The 21846-nt window shown below is 52.6% G+C and overlaps 1 protein-coding gene across 4 annotated transcripts; it reads left to right on the forward strand.

The window, feature by feature from the left end:
- Positions 1 to 550: 550 nt before the first annotated feature.
- TCF25 (TCF25 ribosome quality control complex subunit) lies at positions 551 to 21444 on the forward strand. 4 transcript variants are annotated; one of them, XR_002138052.2, is made up of 18 exons: positions 551 to 854; positions 7984 to 8148; positions 9007 to 9078; positions 9755 to 9873; positions 10390 to 10455; positions 12502 to 12584; positions 13504 to 13634; positions 13975 to 14074; positions 14870 to 14963; positions 16124 to 16216; positions 16340 to 16445; positions 18153 to 18312; positions 18393 to 18480; positions 18852 to 19074; positions 19203 to 19293; positions 19597 to 19676; positions 20800 to 20872; positions 21190 to 21444. XR_002138052.2 is itself a non-coding variant. In XM_019740481.2 (18 exons), the coding sequence occupies exons 1-18, from the start codon at positions 663 to 665 to the stop codon at positions 21346 to 21348; spliced, it is 2031 nt and encodes a 676-aa protein (XP_019596040.2). In that variant the 5' UTR covers positions 553 to 662; the 3' UTR covers positions 21349 to 21444. The 4 variants fall into 4 exon arrangements, 3 of the variants coding, with proteins under 3 accessions (XP_074171099.1, XP_019596040.2, XP_019596041.2); XM_019740481.2 differs by having other exon boundaries at positions 553 to 854; positions 18916 to 19074; XM_019740482.2 differs by having other exon boundaries at positions 553 to 854; positions 7984 to 8118; positions 18916 to 19074.
- The last annotated feature ends 402 nt before the right edge of the window (positions 21445 to 21846 follow it).

The raw sequence follows: 21846 nt of genomic DNA on the forward strand, positions 1-21846 counted from the left end.
AGGAAATCGCCTGGGGCGCATTAACAACACAAACTCGCAGGACGGCACCTAAGGTTCGGTTTCAGTCCACCCGGGATGGGGGTTGTCCAGAAAGCCGCAACTTTGGGAAGCTACTCGGTTTGGATGTGCTTACATCTAACGAGGGAACTAGACCGTCTGCATCCTTGAATCCAGGCTGAGGAGTCAAGGCAGGGCGTGGAGAGCAGGGACTAGGGCCCTCCAGATCCCCCCAAATGTCACCTACGCAACGCCACCCGGAACGCCGCGAGGCCGTACGCCCACCTGCACGCATAGCTTCCTCACCTGGCGTGTCCCTCCGCCCCGTCGGCCCGAACTCGGAGAACAGGGTCTAGGTCCCGGGTGGGGGCGGCTCAGAGCCTGTGCGCCTCCCTCCCCCGTCCCAGCCTGACATCTGTCGCGAGAACGCCTCGGGAAGACTCCGAGAACCCGGCCGCAGCAGCGCCCAACTCCCGCGAGAACTCGTCGGGATGTCCGCACCTTCTTTGACGTCACCGATGACGGAGAGGAAGTTCCGGAGAGCCGCAGCGCGCAGACGCAACACGCCAGCCTCGCGTCAGCGCGCCGTAAGTGCGCAGGCGCGCCGGCCGCTGTCTCCAGCTCCTCGTCTCCCAGTGCCCAGACGTCAGCGGCCGTTGGGTCCTATGTCGCGCCGGGCCCTCCGGAGGCTGAGGGGGGAACAGCGCGGCCAGGAGCCCCTCGGGCCCGACGCCCTGCAGTTTGTACTCCGTGATGACGATGATGCGGAAGAAGAAGGACCAAAGCGAGGGCCAGGTGGCCGGCGCCCCCGGGACGCAGGAAAGGAGGGCGTCCGTGTCAACAACCGGTTTGAGCTGGTGAGGAGCGGGGCTGCCTGGGGTGGGGGCAGCGAGCAAGACGGGTCTGCACCGGGCGAAGCCGTGACGTCACGGGGCGGCGCGACACGGGTCTGGGCTGCTTCGGGGAGGCGGGGCGAATGGAGTGGGCGGTGGCGTGAGGTCATGGGGGCGTGGTAGTAGGCGGGGTCACGACGCTTGAGGCCGTGTTGAGGGGCGGGGCCATAATGTCTAAGGATGGGGCACGTGGGGTCTGGGCTGCAATAGAGTGGGAGTGGCTGTCAAGTTGAGGGGCGAGGCCGCAGCACGGTGGGCGGGGCTTCACTTCTCAGGGTCTTGGGGATCCTTCCCTTGATTTCCATCTCCACGCCAGGCACTTGCAGGGTCTTTACATTTCCCTTTACTCCTCACAACCCAGGACTTGGTGTGTTGCTTATCGCTGGCTCCCTGGCACAGAGAAATAACACAGTAGGTGTGAACTGAAGGAATAAATTCCCAACCGAGGCTTCTCAGCGCTGGCCTCAGTCTGTAATTTGGCATGTGTGTGCGTTATCTTATTCTCGCTTCTCTGACCTCCTTGTACTGGCAGGTAACATGAGTTTTCCTTACCTTGTAGCTCCAGCACCATGTGTCTGATGCATAGTGGGGACTCAGTCGCTATTTGCCAAATGGTTGAGCGAATAGTAGTGGATCTGAAGATCATGGAGAATCTAGAGGCCCTTTGTAAGCTCTCTCATGGTCTTGCAATTTCTCCCAACTTCTTATGAAGTTGGCAAGTTAAAGGGCCCATCATTAGACGGTGGGGAGTGTGAGCCACCCGTCACTGGTCTGGAAGTCTGGTTTAGAGATTATTGACCTTCTCTCTTATGGTAACAGATAGCTTCACCATGCTCTCCCTCCACGCTTCTGATTTCTGACTGAAAGTATAGTAACTCCCTAGTCTCTATCCTGTGTCTTGTCATTTCTTTGTTTTTAACTGTTTTATTATGGACAATTTCAAACATGTACAAAACAGTTACAGACACAAAGCCAGTCGTGTTTTCCCAAGACTTCCATCACATAATTTATCCTAAAATTTGCCAGGAATTTTTCAGACTTCTTTTAAAACACTCCAGGCGTCTTTCCCATTGCCCTTGTTAATAGGCTGGCATCTGTTTGTGCTGAAGTTGGCCGGCAATGTTCATGGACCTTTATCCGGTGGTGCTTTCTTCTTATTCCCACATCCTCCAGTTTTAGCCCTTAACAACAATGACCATTATTTGGAGGACACTTAACACATGCAAGCACTGCTGCTCTGTCATGTGCTTTTTACGGTCTGAGAAGGAGGTCATGTTGTCCCCATTGTGCAAATGAGGTAGTAAGTGCCACCTGCGATGTAAATTCAGGCTTTCCTACTTAAAACTTGTACTCTTAAGCATGCCATGCTGTTTGTCTCTGAAGCAAAGTCAGTGTTCCTGGTGAAGAAGACAGGAGGGTACATGGATGGGGAGGGGTGTTGGGGGCCTGAGAACAATGGCAGGTGCTTGTGTGCAAGTGGAGAAACAGGATGCTATGTGGCTCCCATGCACTCAGGTCAGAGGGACCCCACACAGAGGGACACACACAGGTCAGCGCTGTGCTGTGTGTGGTCCCTTCTGCTTTCTGGGAGGATGTTGCTATCGCCAGCTCAGACCTCCTTCTGGGTTCGCACATCTATCTCCTCTTACATGTTTCACAGACATCTCAGTGTGTCCAAACGATAACTGCCCTCTGTTGAAGGGCGTCTTCATTCTTCCTGAAGCCACAGCCAACAGCCGAGAACACATCCCTCATCTTTCTCTCATATGCCACATGCAAACTATTGGGGACTCTGTGTCAGCCCAGGTGCTATGCCTGTGGCATGGCCATCGCCTCTGGCATGGGTCGTCACCGCCCTGCAATCTGTCTGAACATAGCAGCCACGGTGGCCCTGCTGAGCACACATGTGATCTCGGCCGTCCTTTCTTCACAGCCCCCCATATCCCCAGGCTCGCCCCGTCTGCCCCCTGAGCTCTGCCCCCTCACCGCTTCCTAATCTTGCTCACTGTGCTCCATCCACACGGGCTTCCTGTGTCATTGCCTCTGCCAGGGACGAATGCCTTGTATGCAGACGTCACACAGCTCACTCCCTCAGGCTTTGCCTTCGCAGTCTCGCCCACCCTTCCCACAGTTACCCCCAAACTCCCATCCCCTTTCTTCTGATCTTCTCCCATTTTCCCTGGCAGTGATCATAGGACATACCATACAGATTACCTGTGTTTCTTTTTAGTTTGTGTTGCTCGTCTCCCACTGCTGGACTATAAGCTTTGTGGGAACAGAGGTTCTCTTTTCCCTAATGTGTGCCCACCACCCAAAGCAGTGTGTGGCCCCCCCGTAGGTATGCAGTAAAGATATGGCATGAGTCAGTGTTTCCTCTGAGAAGCCAGCACTTACTGTCTCCAGTCAGAGTGTGTGCACACAGGCTTTGGAGTCAGAAGGACTTAGGTTTGAATCCTGACCCAACCCCTTTAGAGTTGTGAGAATTTGGACAAAATACCTAATATAAGCTTCGGTATCCGTATTTCTTGGGGATGATCTTATTTATCTCATGGGGTTGTCGTGAGGAATAAATGAACTAACATGTGCAGCCTTTAGCCCATGCTGAGCTCATGCTCAGCACTCATCAGATATAAATATTAAACGATGTTGAGAACCAAGTGAAGGGTACAGTCGAACTTAAGTAGAACATGTGGCCTTAAGTGGTTTCCTTAGAAGTATTTCCAGGGCCTGCGATGCTCTCCTGGGAAGAGGGAAGCAGAGCAGGGACGCCCCCTCCTAGGTTACTTTATGGCTCTGATGGTCCTCCTCACTGCTGTCTCTTGGGTAAGTTTCTTTGGCCTTAGACTGTAAGTCACCTTTCCTACTTCATTGAGAGTGGATGTTTAAAAAGCAACATTATTGAGATATAGTTTATATATAGTAAATACACCCATTTTAAGTGAATAGTTTGAGTTTTGTTGCACAAGATATGTACGAGCATTAAAAATAATGTAGACTAGAGCTTCTTAGTACTTTCTGGGTCAAGGACCACTTTGATAATCTGATGAAAACCCCAGACACATTTTAAAACTATCATAACTTATACTGTATCATTGAAAAATTATCCAAGTGAGGAAGATCACTTTTTGCACAAATAAATTGTGTGTTTTCATGTACGATATAATGCCCATTCCCTGAAGTAATTTACATAAATCTAAATTGTGCAAATAAATAAAAACAAACTTCTTTCATAGTAAGATTCAGTGATCGGGTTTATTGTTTGGCTGGATAAGGACCTGAAATTGCTCCGTGATCTTCGACTTGCCAGAGCATGTGTCGTGTTTATCTTTGATCTCAAAGTTGACTTTGATCCTTTGTTTTAATGGCAGCAAGAGTAAAAACCTCAGATTCAGTCCCAAAAGCATTTAATAATATATGGTATTGGAACATCTATGGCTTTTTTAGCTTCTGTTAGCCAAGGGCAAATGTGGTCAAGGATTATCATAATTTTCTAAGACCCTTCAGGTTAAAGTCCTGTCACAGCATCTCTGTTGTCCTCAAGTCCATGAGATTGTCTTTGCAAAGGTGGGTGTCATCAGTGCTACTGTTAGCAAGGAAAGAGTTATAGATCAATATTCCAGTTGTAAATTATTTGAACAGTGTAAAAAATTGTATGTGGTGTTTCTAGATGTCTTCCAGTGTCTACCTATACTGTCATTCTTGACAGCAGACTGCAGAAGCATGTTCTCCAGTAATGCAGCGTTTTAATGGCTTCCACCTTCCAGTGGGAAAAATAACTCCTTTGTTTTCCTCCTGCAGCACTTTCAGTGATATTCATGGGACCCTGCATGTATTTGTATAGAGCCACAAACAATGTCTAAATAAACCAAGCCAAGGGTGAGCACAAACAGAAGTAGGATCCCATTTCCAGCTGCAGCAGAATAGCTGTACTAAAGTCACCTTTTGCCATGAACAACTGTAAAACTGAGCAAAATAGATGAAGTGACTTGTTTCCAGATATTAGACAATAAGCATTGCAGGTCTGAGTGAGCCCAATGACCTGGCTTTCTATGTGGAGGCACTTTTCAGATAGTAGCACGGGAGGCTGTCACAGGAGATGAAGGTGGTGACGGTGAGCTGAAGAGATAGATAAATTTTGGGCCCACTGAGAGGGCTGGGGTTTATGGGGCAGGGTACTGGAGAGAAAGTGTTCCAGAAATCTGCTTTGAGTCTTTGGCTCAATATTCACCACTGGGGGAAGAACAACTGGCAGAGAACTGAGTTTAACTGTGATTAGTGCTCACAGAGTGACAGAGTATGGGAAGACACTCAATTCTGACCAACCAGAACTCAGAGACCTCGCTAAAAGGCCTTGGTGTTCGGTAGTGCTTCAGATAGGCCACTCCTGAGAAGTAGGCTGAAGTATCCCTCCAATAAAGAATATCCTAGACCTGTCTTAAGAAAGCTTAAAAGTAAAATTTGAAGGGAATGTGCTAATATGTAAGTAAGTTAACTGCCTGCCTGAACAAATTTCAGTACTGTTAAGGAAAAGGACAAGATCCAGCCATTCAACAGTGTAGCAACATGATGTCTAGCATACACTAAAAAATTACCAGACATGTGAAGAAGCAGGAAAATGTGTCATATAACCAGGAGAAAAATCCGTCAGTAGAAACAAACCTGGAAGTAACAGATGATGAAATTAGATACAAACCTAAGACAACGTATAAATATATTCACGGATTTAAAGACAATCATGTGAACACAATGAAGGAGCATCTCAATAGAGAAATAGAAACTAAAAGCAAATTCTAGAACTGAAAAATACAATCTCTGAAATGAATAATTCTCTTGGTGGTGTTAATAGCAGATTAGACACTAGAGAAGAAAAGATCAATGGTCTTGATTTTAGGGCACAGAAATATCCAAACTATCCAGAAATGGGAAAATGAAATCTCACTACACTGTAGGACAATAATAAGCAGAACAAGAGAAGAGAGAAATTGGGCAAAAAAAAAAAAAAAAAGTGTTTTGATGAAACAGTGGTAGAAAAATCCTCAAATTTGACATAAAACCCCACAGGTCCAAGAGCTTCAATGAACCCTAAGCAGGACAAACAAAATGACAACAATGTAAATCATAATTAAATTGCTGAAAACCAGTGGTGAAGAAAAGTCATAAAAGTAGCTGGAGAATCTACAGAGAGGCACTGATAAGAATCACGACTGACCTCTTATTAGATACAAAGCAAGTCAGATGACAGTGGAATAACATCTGTGAAGTTGTTAAAGAAAAAATTTAACCTGGTATTCTATAGCCAGTGAAATATTTTTCACAAATGAGCATGAAATAAAGATATTTTTATATAGACAAAAGCTGAGGTAGTTCATTACCAGAAAGCCTACACTGAAAGAAATGTCAAAGGAAATTTTTCATTTTGAAGGGAAATAATGTCAGATGGAAATATGAATGTATGTGAAGGAGTAAAAAGTGCTAGAAATGGTAAATACACAATCTTTCCTGGTTTTAAAATTTCTTTAAAAGATGATTCATTGTTTAAAACAGGATAGAAGTGTATTGTTGGGTTTATAATACGTGAAAGTAAAGTACGGGATGACAGTAGCACAGAGGAGGGAGAGGAAGATGGACATAGCTGTTGTGAGGTCCTCACGTTTCGTTTTAAGTCGTATTACATAGAAGATGCTTATGTAAACTAGAGCAGTCACTGAAAATAGGAACTAGGCTATGGTATTGGCATAAATAGACAGGCAAATCACACCACAAAACTGGGAGTTCAGAACTGGATTCATGCTTACACAGTCCAGCGATTTCCCACAAGCAGTTCTGTGGTAGGGAAAGCTATAACACTGATGCAGAGTCACTGTCTGAGTGGCAACAAATGCACTGCAGCCCATGTGCCCGTCGTGTTCAAGGTGGACCACAGAGCCACTCATGGAAACCACACAGCTCCTGGAAGAAAGTGGGGGAGAAGCCCTTTGTGACTTTGGGAGAGGCCAAGAGTCCTCAGGCTGGGCCCAGGAAGCTCTAGCTTGTCCTGAGAAGTCTCGGTAGAGTGGACTTCATCAGAACCGAAAACCCTCTGCTGGTCAGGGTGCCGTGAAGAGGGAATAGGCGCGGTCCAGAGGAGAGGCCTCGGGACAGGTGGCAGAGGACTTGTGTCCGGAGGACATGAACAGCTCTTAGAAGTCAGCGAAGCACACGTGACAGAGGCCTCACGTTAGTAGTCAAAGGCAGATGTAAATGAAAGCTATAGCACAATACCACTGTACACCCACTAGAATGGCCCAAATTACAAATGCTGAGTGCTGAGCTCATGGAGCCAGCAGAGCTCTCTGGGGGGAGCTTGAAGTCCTATGATCCTAAACCTTCACCTCATATAGCCCAGCAGTCCCACTGTGGATACCAACACAATGTCTGCGTAAATGCTCATGGCAGCTTAACCCATAGCAGCCCCAGAGGGTAACCAAGGAATGACTGGCGGGCAGGTAACCTGTGGTGCTGTATCCACACAGAGGCATTGCACTGGCCAGCAGGAAGGGGGAACCTCAAAAACATTCGGCTGCGAACAAAAACAGACGCAGGAGGACGCGGCTGTGACCCTTTCTGCATGACAGGCACAGGTCGTCTGTGTTGGCACATCTCAGCAGTGGTGGCAGGGCCTGAGTGTGTGTGATTAGTGTGTGTTCAGCGTGACTTTCGGGACTTTTTCCCCAATCGGCATTGTGTCCCTAACATCCATCCGTGCCCTCTGTGCGACTGGCTCACCCCTTTTGCTGCCATGAGGCTCCACTATGTGAGGTCATTGCCCTGAGTGGCGCTCAGAAAGAGGGCAGGTTGTCATGTCCAGACTCCGCACCGTGTCAGCTCTGGAGGCAGACGCACTGTGTAGTAACTCGGTGCCCCAGCATCATCGTCTGCAGTTCAGAGGATTGGCACTGTGAGGCATAGCAGACGTTTGTGTCCCTTCCCTCTCACCTCGGAGTGGCCTTGGAGGTGCCCGCCCAGCAGCTCTGTTCTGCTGTCGTCCTGAGCTCAGCGCTAACTTGGAACCAGGACGTACAAGTAACGCCTTCTCTGCCACCCCTTTCTGCAGATAGACGTCGAGGACCTTGAGGAGGGACCTGTGGTGAACGGGGAGAGGCCCGACTGTCTGCTCGCAGACACAGTGGTGTCGGGGAGCAAGAGGAGGTCCCAGAGTGGAAGTGCTGCGACCAAGAAGGATGGAGAGGTGGCTGGCGGGGCAGCTCCCCCAGAGCAGGTGCCCCGCCACACATGCTTTGCGATCATTTTCTGAATTCCATTTTGTTCATTGCCCAGTTGCCCCAAAGTTTCCTTGGGAGCCCCAATCAGATTTGTATGAAATCCTCATGGTGGCCTCCATGGTGCGATATCCAGGGTCCCTGAGACAAGTCCATGGTCTGAGACCTGCCTCCCTCGTTGGGGGCGTCTGGTCCCACCCAGGTGGGCGTGTGTGCCCCATGACGATGCGTCTGGAGCTCGGGGCCCCCTGGGTGGGCGTGCCTTGAAGAAATATATAGGCCAGGTCAGTTTTGTTTTCTCCACTGCACAGGGGAGGGTCCTGTGGGAGACCTTTAGCTCGTTGATTCAACAAATGCTTTTGAAAGCCTCTTGGGTTCTGGGGACAAGTCATTGCCCTCCAGGGGCCTCTGGTCGAGAGGGGGACATGGATGGACAAGTACAGGTGGGGAGACCTGACTGAGCTCGGGGTGGTGAGGGCCAGTCACACTGGTGGAAAGACATGGCCAGGTGAAGGCAGGAGCGGCGCTGAGGCAGAGGGACTGGATGCGGGGCCCGGTCTCCAGGTGGCTGAGCATCACGGTGACAGTAGTGGACAAAATGCATGATGAAAGCAGAGGGCATGTGGGCAGTGGTGAGGTTGTCGAGGCGTGTAAGGAGAAAGATGGAGGCTGGACCTGAGTCGGGGAGACAGTGGGAGGTGCTTGTTGGAGAGAAGAGTAGGGAGCTCACAGGACACCCCAAAAGTGGGAGGGAGGGGACACCCCACAGGCATCTTCTGTCCGTCTGCTGCTTTGGTTCTCAGGGTTTAAGATTTTATTGTCTCTTGCCAGTGATTCAGATGTGCTTCTTTTATTAGTCGAACGCAAGTGGCAAACTCCGGAAGAAGAAAAAGAAACAGAAAAACAAGAAAAATACTGCAGAAGCTTCGGTATGCCCAGCAGCTTTCCTCTCCGTTTTTTTCTGGCTGTTTCCCAAGGCGGGGTTGAAAGCAGTGGGTTTTATTTGATACTTTGATCCCTTCCCATTAGGAGTGTAACTAATTCAGATGTCAGGGAAATGAAAAGGGACAGTTACGTAGGAAATCTTCTGTCTTTGTTCCCTTTATCCTTAAGAGTCAGAGTCCCACCCTCCCTTCTGTTTTTCGGCAACCTCCGAAATGCCGTCCCTGGATGGCCACCGTTCTCAGCCTGCTGTGGCCGCCTGCCCTGGCTTTCCCTGGTGCCCACAGACTCAGGGATGACGAGGTGTAAACGCCCCGCCTCCGCCACCCAGGTGATCGGAAAATGCATCTCCAGGATCACGCCTGGGGCCTCGTGGTCCCTTGTATGTGTCCTGAGAAGAGGTTATAGCTTGGTGGCTGCCGAGTCAGGCACAGGTCCCCACTCAGTCACCTGAGAACTGTGGGCTTGTGGCCCAGTGATTTCCAGGGTCCTTCTGGTTCTGTGATTCTGTCTGTCCCAAGTTTCCTCTTATGAAGCATTGCCTCCTTTCTAAATTGTGTATGTGCTACTGTCTTTCAGGGATTAACAATGTGATGCTTGTTCTTTTAAAAGTAAATCAAATACATTTAGTGTGCTGAGTGGCGTGTTCTTTGTTGCTTTTAGGAAAATGGGCTGGAGGACATTGACCGCATCTTGGAGAGGATTGAGGACGGCAGTGGCTCACGCCCCCTGGGCCCGCCTCCCCTGAGCTCCAAGAAGCACGTCCTGTATGTGGAGCACAGGTACGCCCCGTCCCTCCTGGCTCTCACTGGCTGTCCCCACAGACTCCATTGAGGAGAAGAGTGTTAGTGAAAAAAGAAAATGTACTGTCTTTGTGTAAAAGTAACATGAGTTTATTATCAAACCTTTAGGAAACAGGAACACGGAGAAAGGAAAAGGGGAGTCCTCCTTTTTGCTTCCTGTATGTGGGAGCGCGCTGTCCTGACCTGTGTTAGAGAGGTCTTTTTTGGGTGAATTACCCACCTGCTCTTCTTGTAGGTGCTACAGAGGTTGTTGCCAGCCTCCAAAATAGCCAGCTCTTCCCTAAGTCGTTGTGGACGCCCCGAGCTCGGTCAGGTCTCTCGCTGCCCTGACTGGGCCTCGGCTCAGTGTGGTTTTAGAGGAAGCAGCCTGCCAGTCAACTTTCATGCCACAATTGCTGTTTTCCTCGCTGGGTTTTACGTGGCTTTGTAAAACCCCTGAAATCATTGTAAAAGAACTCAATCTCATTTTTATCTGTAAAATTTTCAATTCTCTAGACACTTGAATCCAGACACAGAACTGAAAAGGTATTTTGGTGCTCGAGCTGTCCTGGGAGAACAAAGGTAAGAGCAGGATGGGCCATGTTCTCAAGTACAGAAAGGGGTTTGTCCGAGCCGTAGTGAGAAAGGGTTCCTGCCCATTCTGAGGGCGCTGCCAGGGCCTGGGGAGCAGCTGCTGTCTGACCTTGGCTGTGGCCATCATGTCTGGTGTGGCCCCGTCGGTTTGCATAGGTTCTCAGACTCCTTCAGGGTGGAGCTTCTGGCCCTGAAATGTTAGGCGGGTTCGTGTTCCCTTCCCAGTCAGCAGCAGCCAACTGAAGGGGAGGTTCCCAAGAAATTGGAGTTTAATTGAACGGTTCTTAGTTGTTGTCGCCACGTGGCCGACGCGGTGAGCAGTGCTCAGAGCACGAGGGTCTGTATCTGGGACTCCCTGTGGGAGGCTTCCAGACACTGCATCACAGAGTCCAGAGGCCAGCAGAAGCTTTGTCTTTTCATGTGCATCTTGTTTTTGATCATAGAACTAAATACTTCTTATAAAAACTTGAAGCAGTTCAGAATTGTCTGCTTTGACACCCCCCAAAAGGTAACCAGTCAAGACGGATTGCTGCCACCCAGAGTCGCAGTACTGCCAGTTTCTCACGCGCCCTGGGCATGGGGACTGTGTCCGCCCGAGGGGACAGATGTTAGGCTGCATGTTGGCTGCGGTCCTCCTGCACCTGTGCTGGCATTTCTGGTGAAATTGCCAGGAGTGGTGTCCCCATCGTGAGGTGGCTGCGTGTCACCCCACTGCCCTCCAGGATAGCTGTGCCACTTACACCCATCCACCCTGTGTCACAGTGTCTCTTCCTCTGGTCCATAGCAGGCTTAGGGGATTTAAAAGTCTGTCTATAACAGGCCCATAAAAAATAGTCTTCCGGTTTTGACTTTTCTTTGATTATGAATAAGGTTGAGGATTTTTTCATGTGTTATCCACCCACACTTTCCTTGCATTTCTGATGGTTTTTACTTTATATTTTGCTTTTATTTTGTGTGTGATTTAGGATACAAGGGTGTCTGATTTTGTCTTCTTTTTGGAATAGTAACAAAGAACATTTTTACTTTAAAGTGTCACTCTTTGTCACCAGCCCTTGTCACAGGCTGGCCTTCTGCCTGCTCCCTTCTGTCCCTGCGTCCTCACGCTGCTCCTGCACGTGTATGACTGTTGTTTCTGGTTACTCAGACTCTCTGATGTCGCATACAGCGCTCTTTCTTGGGCGCTCACATTTGGACCTTCTCCGCTGACATCTTCCCGTGACAGGCCTGGCCTGCCCTGCCCTGCCCCGTGTCTGGGGCTCCTTGGGCCCTTGTCCCCCGCCAGCGTCCCAACGGCAGTCAAGGCTGCCTGTGCCCCGCCTGTTGTGTACGGCTCCCTGCAGGATGGGGCTGTCCCTGGGCCTCAGCAGCCAGTTAATTCTCCTTTTTACACGCTTCAGATTTTGACTGTGCTTTTCTTGTACAGTCGGTTTTTCCCCTGCAGTTTCTGACTTTCTTACTGGGAGCAGAAACATGCTTTTTTATCCTGTTCCCAACACAGTTCAGATTTTTACTCATTGTTTTCTTAATGAAGAAGTTGAGATTATCAAAAGAGTACAGAGAATAGTGTACACATGTCCACGTGCCATCACTTGGCGGAAGAAACAGTGTCACTGAGGGAGCAGAAACCCCTCTGGGGACCAGGGCTTTGGGCAGCTCATGGGCACCTTCCGTCCCTCGGCCGGCGTTGCCTTGTCTGGCTCGTGTGCGTCCGGAGGACTCCTGCAGGCTTGCTCTTATTCTTGTTGTCTTTTAATTGTGGTTTTCGGCTTTTGTTTCCTTTTCACCTTTTCTGCACTTTGCTGGTCTGGGGATCTCCTTTCTCTTTCTCTGGTTGTCAGTTGTTTAGATCACCGTTTCTAGTTTCGTCTGGTAGTGATTGCGTTGAGTACTAACGCTGTTTGCATCTGTCCTCGTTGCGCCCATGGAAGCACTGCCGCTCGTGCCCACCCTCCCATGCCCCGTGGCTTTGCTCCCATAGCCCCTGCAAAGGTTGGGCTGCAAAGGTGAAGCCGTGCCCTGTCCCGTTCTCCCCAGGCCACGGCAGAGACAGCGCGTGTACCCCAAGTGTACGTGGCTGACGACCCCTAAGAGCACCTGGCCCCGGTACACCAAGCCAGGTAAGAGGTGCAGGGGTTTGCGGAGGCTGGCGCTGGGCACTGCTGGGTTCCTCTGTTGGTGTGGCTATGTGACTGAGCACCCTACAGCGGTGCTGGGCGACACCAGTGTCTTGGCACAGACACTCCCCCACACCCAGTTGCATGTTTTCTTGACCACGTTTCAGTGCAACTTTTTCTACCTCTTTTTCCTGTGCAAACTATACCATACCAGGCAATTAAGTTCACGTTTAAAATGTGATATTTTATGTTGCACGCTAATCAGTACACATACTTGAAAGAAAAGTAGCAGCAGTGACAAAAGGCTTGGGGTGTGGGTGAAAGCCCTTCAGCACCATGTGGCTGTGGGACGTGGAGGAGCATCCAGGAGCCTCGGACCCGAGGGCCAGGGTGGTGGGATGCCCCTTGGGCACCGGCAGAGGTGGGAGCTCAGCCTTGTGGTCCTGGTGCGCATGGCCTTTGGTGCGGCAATCAAGGGACAGTGAGCCAAGGGTGACCTGGAAGTACCAGCCTGCTTCATGAAGGTCCTGAAGGGAGACGGGAGTTTTCAGGTTCTCTGAAGAAACACCCAGAGTTGGGTGCGAGGAGCAGAGAGGCCTCCAGTCGTGGGTTTTCGTCCCTCAGCACCTGGCCCCGCCCCTGCATGGTCCCCCGTGGCGCTCACCAGACAGTGTCTGGGCCCTGCCAGATGAGACGTGGGGGCCGTGCGTCTTCATCTCCGTCGTCCTGGGCTGTTGGTGCGCTGTCCTCACTCCTGGGGAGAGAAGCGTCTTTTGGGAAAGGAGCAAAGGGTGTGGGGCTGGTGAAGACCCAGCCACAGGGCGGCAGCCCGTGTGTCCTGGGAGCGCGGTGGGCTGCAGCAGATGCCCTGAGGTGGCATGTCGCCCCCAGCGCCTCAGGGCTGACCTGGGGTTCTCCCCAGGTCTGTCCATGCGGCTACTGCAGTCCAGGAAGGGCCTGTCGTGCTTTGCGTTTGAACACAACGAGGAGTACCAGCAGACGCAGCTCAGGTTCCTCAGTGCCGTGGAGTCCATGGAGCCCAACAACATCGTGGTACGTGCGTGGGGCCCACGGGACGCCGTCGCTGACCACGGTCCAGCGCACAGCTTCCGAGCACCTGCCAGGGTCTGCCCATGGGGGACCGGGCTGCCGTCCTGGGGCGAGAGGGAGCATGGGGGCAAAGACTTGCCACAGGGTCCCTATGTTCAGTCAGCTCAGTGAGCGGGCTCCGCAGCTGGGCCGAGCGCGGCTTGAGCTGGGGTTCAGGAATCAGCCAGGATCCTTTCTCCAATGTTTAAATGTCGGACAGACAGACCCGCCGGGGTCTGGTGCCCTGGGTGTTGGCCAGGATGGCCCTGCCCGCAGTCACCGGCAGCTGTCCCCTCCCTCGTAGGTCCTGCTCCAGACCAGCCCCTACCATGTCGACTCCCTGCTGCAGCTCAGTGACGCCTGCCGGTTCCAGGAGGACCAGGAGATGGCACGCGACCTCGTAGGTGAGGCCGCACCCCGCCCTGCTGCCCAGGGCCCAGTGTCCCTCCACTTGGGTCTCAGAGACTGGCAGCATACATGCTGTTCCATAAGGTGACAGGATGCAAATGGGTCTCCGAGGATATTTTTTAAATTACAGCTTTACTGAGATACAATTTCTAGTACATAAAATTCTCCCGTTTAGTGTACAATTTACTGGTTTTTAGTAAATGCCTCCTAGAATTGTACAGCCTCCTAGATCCTAGATCCTTTTCATTACATACAAAAGAAACCCATCAGCTGCCCCCAGCCTTTGGCACTCATGTGCTGTCTCTGGGTTTGCCTATTTTGAACATTTATCAGTGGAATCGTGACCCGTGTCTCTGTGGTTTCTGTCATTCACCATAATGTCTCCAAGGTTCACTGTATGACAAGTGTGTCAGCACTTCATTCCTGATGGCTGAGTGGTGTCCCGCTGTGTGCGTGGACCGCATTCTGTTTACCCTCCAGCACTGGGATACACTTGGGCTGTTTCCATGTTTGGCCCTTGTGAATAAGCTGCTGGTACATGGGCATGGGCTCTGTGAGGACGTGTTGGTCTTTCTCTGGTTAGAATATGGGTGTTGCCAGCTCGGACCCCTGTGGTTGAAGTAAATGCAGAGTGATCTCAAAGTTTCATCCGTGCTCTGTCACTTCTCAAAATCCTAGTGACGTGACCTCCTTCCTTCCAGAGCTTTCGTTGTTGCAAGCCACAGAGGACGGGGTTGCAGTCGCCGCTTGGTGGCTGTGACGCCGTCCCCTGGTGTTTCTGTGGCCCGCAGAAAGAGCGCTGTACAGCATGGAGTGTGCCTTCCACCCCTTGTTCAGCCTTACCAGCGGGACCTGCCGGCTGGATTACCGCCGACCTGAGAACAGGTGAGCTGGCTATCGCCAGGGCTTTCACAGACGTAGCACTCATTGCTCTTTTGTGTCTTGAAGCCGTCACAGGTAGCATGAATACCAGTGTGGGAGAAGCCGGAGCAGGTGGCATGGGCTCTCCACGAGGGTTCCCACCTGGTAGCTTGGACCACGGCATCTCGCTGTGTTTAAAGCTTGAATGCAAGGGGGCTGGGCTCAAGGGCGGGCTGGCCTGGGGTTAAAGCTGTTTGTTAGAAGAGGGCCTGACAGCCCCTTCACCATGATGGGGTCCATAATGGCGTCTCTTGCATCGTTGGACTAAAGGACCAGTGCCCTGCGAGCTTAGCATCCTCGGCGCTGTTCAGATCAGTAGGTCCAGCCAGCCTGACCCTGTCCCCTGCAGTGAGCGGCGTGCGCACATGACCCTTCTCCCTCCCTGAACCCCTGCTCGGGCCTCACTAGGTCTCGCCCTCACTAGCAGCCCCCCCACTGGCCTCGCCCTTGGTCTGGTCTTCAGGGCCCTGGTGGGTGGGCGTGGTGTGCCCTCTGTCCTGGGCGCCCTCCTCACCCTCCTGTGGTCCAGGCGTCCTGCGTCCCAGGCATGCTGACTCCCAGTGCACGCCATCTGCACTGTGTACTGAATTCTCTCTGCTGGTTGTGTTGTGTTGTTAGTTTTGTCTCTCCAATTAAATTCTTAGTTCTTTGAGACAGGTTATAAGATGCTACTATTTCCACACATTAACCAGGTGGTAGGCTATTGATAAGAATAAGAGTCCCCTGGGCTTATTCAAATCACAAAACTTTGTGCATCCCACAGTACTGCTACTAGCAACTGTTGAAATTTGAGGATAAATTAAGATTGTAATTACCAGAGATTTTAACTTTGTTTCCTTAAGTGATAAATGGTTTGACAAAAAAACCCAAGATGCTAAATGTTTCAAGTAACCAATACATGTGGTTTCTGTACATGGATACCTACATAATCGTAAACAACAAGCAGAGCATGACTCTCTGCAGACACAGGAACATTCTTGAACATTCATGGTGATTAGGCCACACAGGACATGCCGAGGAAGCCAGCAGGCAGAGGATGGACACAGTGCTGGACAGGGCTCCAGGCCACGTGGCTTTGCCGCCTTGCTGTGGCTCTAATTTACGAGGCACTATCTTGGGTCTAGGAGCTTCTACCTGGCCCTCTACAAGCAGATGAGCTTCCTGGAGAAGCGGGGCTGCCCGCGCACGGCGCTGGAGTACTGCAAGCTCATCCTGAGGTAAGTGTCCCGGCCATTGCCACTGCTTGTTTTTCTCAGTGACCGCAGGCCCGTGGACACCCACATGGTCCCACTCTGGGTTTTGTCTCCTTCCCTCCCCTGCTCCTGTGCTGCCTCGGGAAGCCTTGAGCCGGACGAGGACCCGCTGTGCATGCTGCTGCTCATCGACCACCTGGCCTTGCGGGCACGGAACTACGAGTACTTGATCCGCCTCTTCCAGGAGTGGGAGGTAGGTGCGCGCCGATACTGCGCGTCAGTCTCCTGCGTTCCAGGGACGGCCCAGCTATGTGGTGGTGAGGGTCGGGGCCAGACCCCAGTGCCCCTGGCTCTCCCTCCAACCCTGTTTCCACAATCGTGCGCGTGCAGACAGCCGTGGGCTGGTGCAGACCGGAGGCAGCCGCTGCGGCAGTTTCATTGGCTCGGTGTGCGAATGTGTGGGTGAGGCCCCTGCACGTGTGCACAAGCGTTCGTGCAGAGCGGGAGCGGGCACTACAGCGGCTTTGTGCACTCCCGTGCAGGGGAGCTCCCAGCACCTGACTCACAGTCCTTCCAGGTTGAAGTGCTTGTTTAGGTGTACTGGGTTAAGTAGAACATATTAACATTAATTTCACCTTTTTGCATTTTAAAGTGGCTGCTAGAAAATTTGAACTGACACATGTTCACATGGTGTGCCTGGGGGATGTCCATCCTGGGGTCTCATAAACCGTGCAGGGGAGAACTTGTAGCTGGGTGTGGGTGTGTGTGTGTGTTCACAGCACTTGGTGGTGTGTGATTGACAAACAGCTATGCAGATCACTGAGTTCTGTGTCCGTGGGTGTAGTTGGCCTGGGAGCGCCAGCTCTGGGGACCTGGTTTACATAAATTCCTGGAGTCACAGAAAAGCAGCTGCAGGGAGGCCCCATGGTGGGGCTGCCATAGTGTTGATGGTGGTTTAGCAGGTTATGAAACCGTGGTGCCCGTGTCCTGTTTTAGTAGGGGAAGCATAGCACACGGGGTACCTAGGTACATATGCAGAGGAAGACAGCAGAAGTGCCCGGCAACTTCCACAGACGTGAGTTGATGGTGGCAGTAGAGTGCTTCCTCGATTTTCCCCACTGAGAATTTCCCTGCTTTCTCCTGAAGCTGGGACTGTCGTAAGGGTGGGTGCAGTGTGACACACCTGTAATGTCTGCTGCGTTTCTCATCACCCTACCGCACCCGGCGCCCTCTTACAGTTTTCCTGCCCACCCGCGGTTTCAGTTACCCATGGTCAGCCTCAGTTTGAAAAGAGTAAATGGACAATTCCAGAAATAAACCTTCATAAGTTTTCAATTGCACGCCACTCTGTGTAGCATGGTGAAAACTCGTGCCATGCATCCGTCCTGCGGGGCACGTGTGTCCTCCCTGTGCCCAGTACATGTTGTACACTGAGCAACCGTCTCAGTATCGAATGGACTTCCACGGTGTCACAGGCTTGTGCCCAAGTCAACCTAATGTCACTTAGTAACGGCCCCAGAGCTCACTGGTAGTGATGCCGGCAGTGTGCTTCCTGGGAGAAGGTGAAGGCTTTGACTTACTGAGGAAAAAGAACAACCTGCCCTGAGGCTGCTAAGATCCACCGTGAGAGCGAATCTTCTGTCAGTGAAACAGAAGAAGGAAAAAACTCGTTTTGGTTTGGCTGTCACTGTTTCATTGTTGTTAGCCTCTTACTGTGGCTAGTTTATAAACTAAACTTGACCACAGGTGTGTATGTACAGGAGAGAACATTGTGGCAACTGTGTGGTTTCAGGCATCCACTGGGGGTCTTGGAATAAGGATAAGGGGAGATGACTGTTTAGTCTTTTCTGTGAAGGCCCCCAAATGTGAGATGGAGTCACCTGCATACTAAGTACTGTGAACTCGCCGTCTTGCATCTTCACCACCTTGCAGCCCCACACTGTTTCTGCCTCACGTACAGGCTCATCGGAACCTGTCCCAGCTCCCAAATTTTGCCTTCTCCGTGCCCCTGGCGTATTTCTTGCTGAGTCAGCAAGCAGACCTCCCAGAGCAGGAGCTCACCTGTGCGAGGGAAAAGGCCTCTCTGCTGCTCCAACAGGCTCTCACCATGTTCCCCGGAGGTGGGTGCTCCCCACAGCCCCCGCCTCCCCTTGCAGAAAGTCGCGTTGGGTGACCCGTGGGCCTCTGTTCCCTCCCACAGTGCTGATGCCCTTGCTCGGATACTGCAGCGTGCGTCCGGATGCCTCTGTCACCTGTCACCACTTCTTTGGACCTGAGGCCGAGATAAGGTGAAGACTGGAATACGCCCTGGGGGACGAATGCCCACGTGTGTGGTGGGAGTGCCGACTCCCTAGCATGTGCTGTGTGCACATCGCCTGGGCTAGGGGACTGTCCCCAGTGTGAGGGCTGGGTCCTGTGTCTGCGTGGGGCGTCACCCTGGCCTACTGGACACGGAGCTCCCTGGTGTGCGAGCAGCCTACAGCCCGACGCACACGGTTCCCAACAAGAGGGGCAGAACGTGGGGACCCCGGGCTTGTTTTCTATTTTACGTTCCTATTAAGGAGCTTTTGCAACTGTGTGCCCCACCCCGGGCAGTGGCGCGTCTCCATTGGGCAGCCTCCTTGCTTAGGCTGCAGGCATGCCCTGGACACCCACACAGGTGCCTGCAGGTGTGTGGAGGCCTGGACCCGTGGGGGCTGCTTACAGGCCCTGCCTTCCTGCAGCCAGCCCCCTGCCCTGAGCCAGCTGGTGAGCCTGTACCTGGGGCGGTCACACTTCCTCTGGAAGGAGCCCGCCACCATAAGCTGGCTGGAGGAGACCGTCCGTGAAGTCTTACAGGCAGTGGACGCCGGGGACCCCGCCGTGGAGGCGTGTGAGAGCAGGTGAGCCTGGGGGCCGCCTGACCGGGCCACAAGAGGACACACCCTGCAGCTCGGTGTCTCAGTCACAGACGTGGGGACAGGTGGGGCAGACTCCATTCCACTGCTGTCCCTTTTCTCACGGGCCCTAGGCGAAAGGTGCTCTACCAGCGTGCGCCCAGAAACATCCACCGTCACGTGATCCTCTCCGAGATAAAGGAAGCAGTTGCTGCACTGCCCCCGGTAAGGGGAGAGCCCCCCCCAGGGCCCCGTAGCCTGTGGCCTCCTGCGCTGAGGGGAATCCTGACATCCTGGGTGAGGGTGATCGTGGGTTTGTTACTCCCTGTGTGCAGTATTCTGATCTGGGCCAGGCGAGTATCCTGATGGAAGAAAGGCCGTCCCAGCCCCACCAAGAGCCTTCGGTGCAGTGAGCAGCCTGGCCACCGAGCCTGCCCGCACCCAGAGCAGAATCCCCAACGGGCTGAGGGAAGAGGGCAGGTGTGGTCCAGGGCTCAGCCGTGTGCCTGTTCTGTGTCCCCTTGGCAGGATGTGAGCTCACAACCTGTGCTGGGCTTTGACCCTCTGCCTCCTGTGGACACCATCTACTCCTACGTCAGGCCAGAGAGGTATTGTCCACCTGCCACTCGGCTCCTTTGCTTTAGGCTCCCTGGGTCTTGGGCCCCAGAGCACAGGGGCTTGGAGATCTCAGACCAACTTATGGGCCGGGCTCTTTCACTCGCTCGTCTGATCTTGGAGGGTGTTCCCGTCGGGTTCTCTCACATGCTGGAGGTAAAAGGGGGAGTAGTGAGGCCATCTTGCCGTCATGCAATGTGCAGGGCAGGGGACACATGGGAACTTATGGCAGCTGCACTGACATGCGAAGGAAGAATGTCCCTTAACCGAGTGAGGAGGGTGGGAGGCTGCTGGGTGCCAAGCCAGGAGGACAGGCCGGTGGCAGCAGTGTGAGTGTGCAGCTTTCAGAAGGGGGTCATGGAGGGGTGTCTTTCTTTCTGCCCATCAAAGCTGAGTAATGGCCTCGGCTGGAGCCTGTCCCCACAGAGTCATACCCAGAAGAGTCACCAACTGATTGTCCCGTTTAAGGGAGCATATGTTTTCCAGACCTCAGTAGAACACATTTTGTAGAATGTCCCTTTTCACTGAATTATATAGTTGGGTTGCATGTTCATAGGGTGATAGTTCCCAGTTAAATTCTCCAATCAATTGGGGTAAATATTATTATCAGTGTCATGGCTTCAAAAACAAGCTGCCATGCTGGACATCGTGGCACCGAGGAATGGCTGACTCGGTGTTGTCTGTGTGCATGCTCCCCCAGCTCTGCATACCAGGAACTTTCTGAGCACAGGAGGGTCACTGCCTCTGCTCATAGAGCTGGGCTGCAGTACTTCATGTCACCAGGAGGGGTCTTCACCTAACGCGTGCGTGTCCTAGAATCTTCTCTATGTGATCAGCTTATACTCTCTCAACTCTAAGTGCTGGACACTTTGAAACTACAGCTTTTCTTAAATGCTGGACACTGTGCAGTGGCAGGGTCCAGCCTGGCTGTGCTGAGGCCAGCGCCCATGCAGGACTCCCTTCCTGTTGGGGCCTGAGCTGTCCCTCATTGCTCTGGGGTCCAGGCCCCTGCTCGGCCCCTGTTTGGGGCTACCTTCCTATCCCTGCCGGGGCAGGCAGGGGATACAGGTGTCAGCTCAGCCCCATTTTCTGACCATTGGTGACTTTCTCTTTCAGGCTGAGTCCTGTGAGCCATGGAAACACAATCGCCCTCTTCTTTCGGTCATTGTTGCCAAATTACACCATGGAGGTATGTGGGCACGTCTTGGCCTCTCCCTGCTGATTGGGTTCAGGTGTGAATGTCCAAAGCCAGCACGGCAGCAGCTCAGGCACCCAGCCTGTCCAGGGGGCTGGGACGTGCCCGCCTGAGACTGTGGCTGCGACTTAGACAAAACGTCCATGAGTCAGCATGGCTGCTGGACCGCACGCTGGCGGCCTGGCCTTGTTAGATGCGTGTGTGTGGTTTCTGGGCCCCTTCTCTCCTGGACAGGGTCGCGGGGTGAGTGTGGTAGGGGTGCTGGGCCCCGTCCCGGGATGGCCTTGCTCAGACGAGCCTCGTTGACACAGGGCGAGAGGCCCGAAGACGGAGGGGCCGAGGGCCTAGACCATCAGCAGGGCCTGAACAGGCTGATGCTGGCTGTGCGGGACATGATGGCCAACTTTCACTTCCATGACCTGGAGGCGCCACGCGAGGACCACCCTGAGGGGGACGGGGAGTGGGACTGAGCGGTGCAGACGCCTGCCCTGCTGTGCAGTTATGTTCCCTGGTTTCTGTCTGGTCGGAATCGGCCGGTCCTCTCAAGTAGAAATGCTGATGTGTCATCCGCCTGCCTCCTGTTTCTCCCTGCGTGCTTTGACCTTCGTTCCCAAGGCTGGGGTCCATGCCCAGGTCAGCAGGAACTGACGCTGGGCTCCTTGGGCTGGGCAGTAGGACACAGTCTGTCCAGTCTGACAAATGGTTTTACTGAGTCAAGGGGAAGCCTGAGAGGAGGGTCTCGCAGCTCTGGGGAGTGTGCCGGGCAGAAATTGGGGACATTTGATCCTTGGGGTGAATGGAGCATGTGGTTAAGGGCGGGCTTGTCGGCTGGTGCAGGTCTGGGCACACTTGATTGACAGCTGAAGACCACACAGGGCTGCCTGGGACTTAGGTGTCTGTTTGGTTCTGGAAGGATCCAGGGCACTGAGGTCATGAGCTGGAGGTGTTCTGTCCACTGCACCCTCCCG

The sequence above is a fragment of the Rhinolophus sinicus genome, linkage group LG11, assembly GCF_036562045.2.
Source record: "Rhinolophus sinicus isolate RSC01 linkage group LG11, ASM3656204v1, whole genome shotgun sequence".
Lineage (NCBI taxonomy): Eukaryota > Metazoa > Chordata > Mammalia > Chiroptera > Rhinolophidae > Rhinolophus > Rhinolophus sinicus.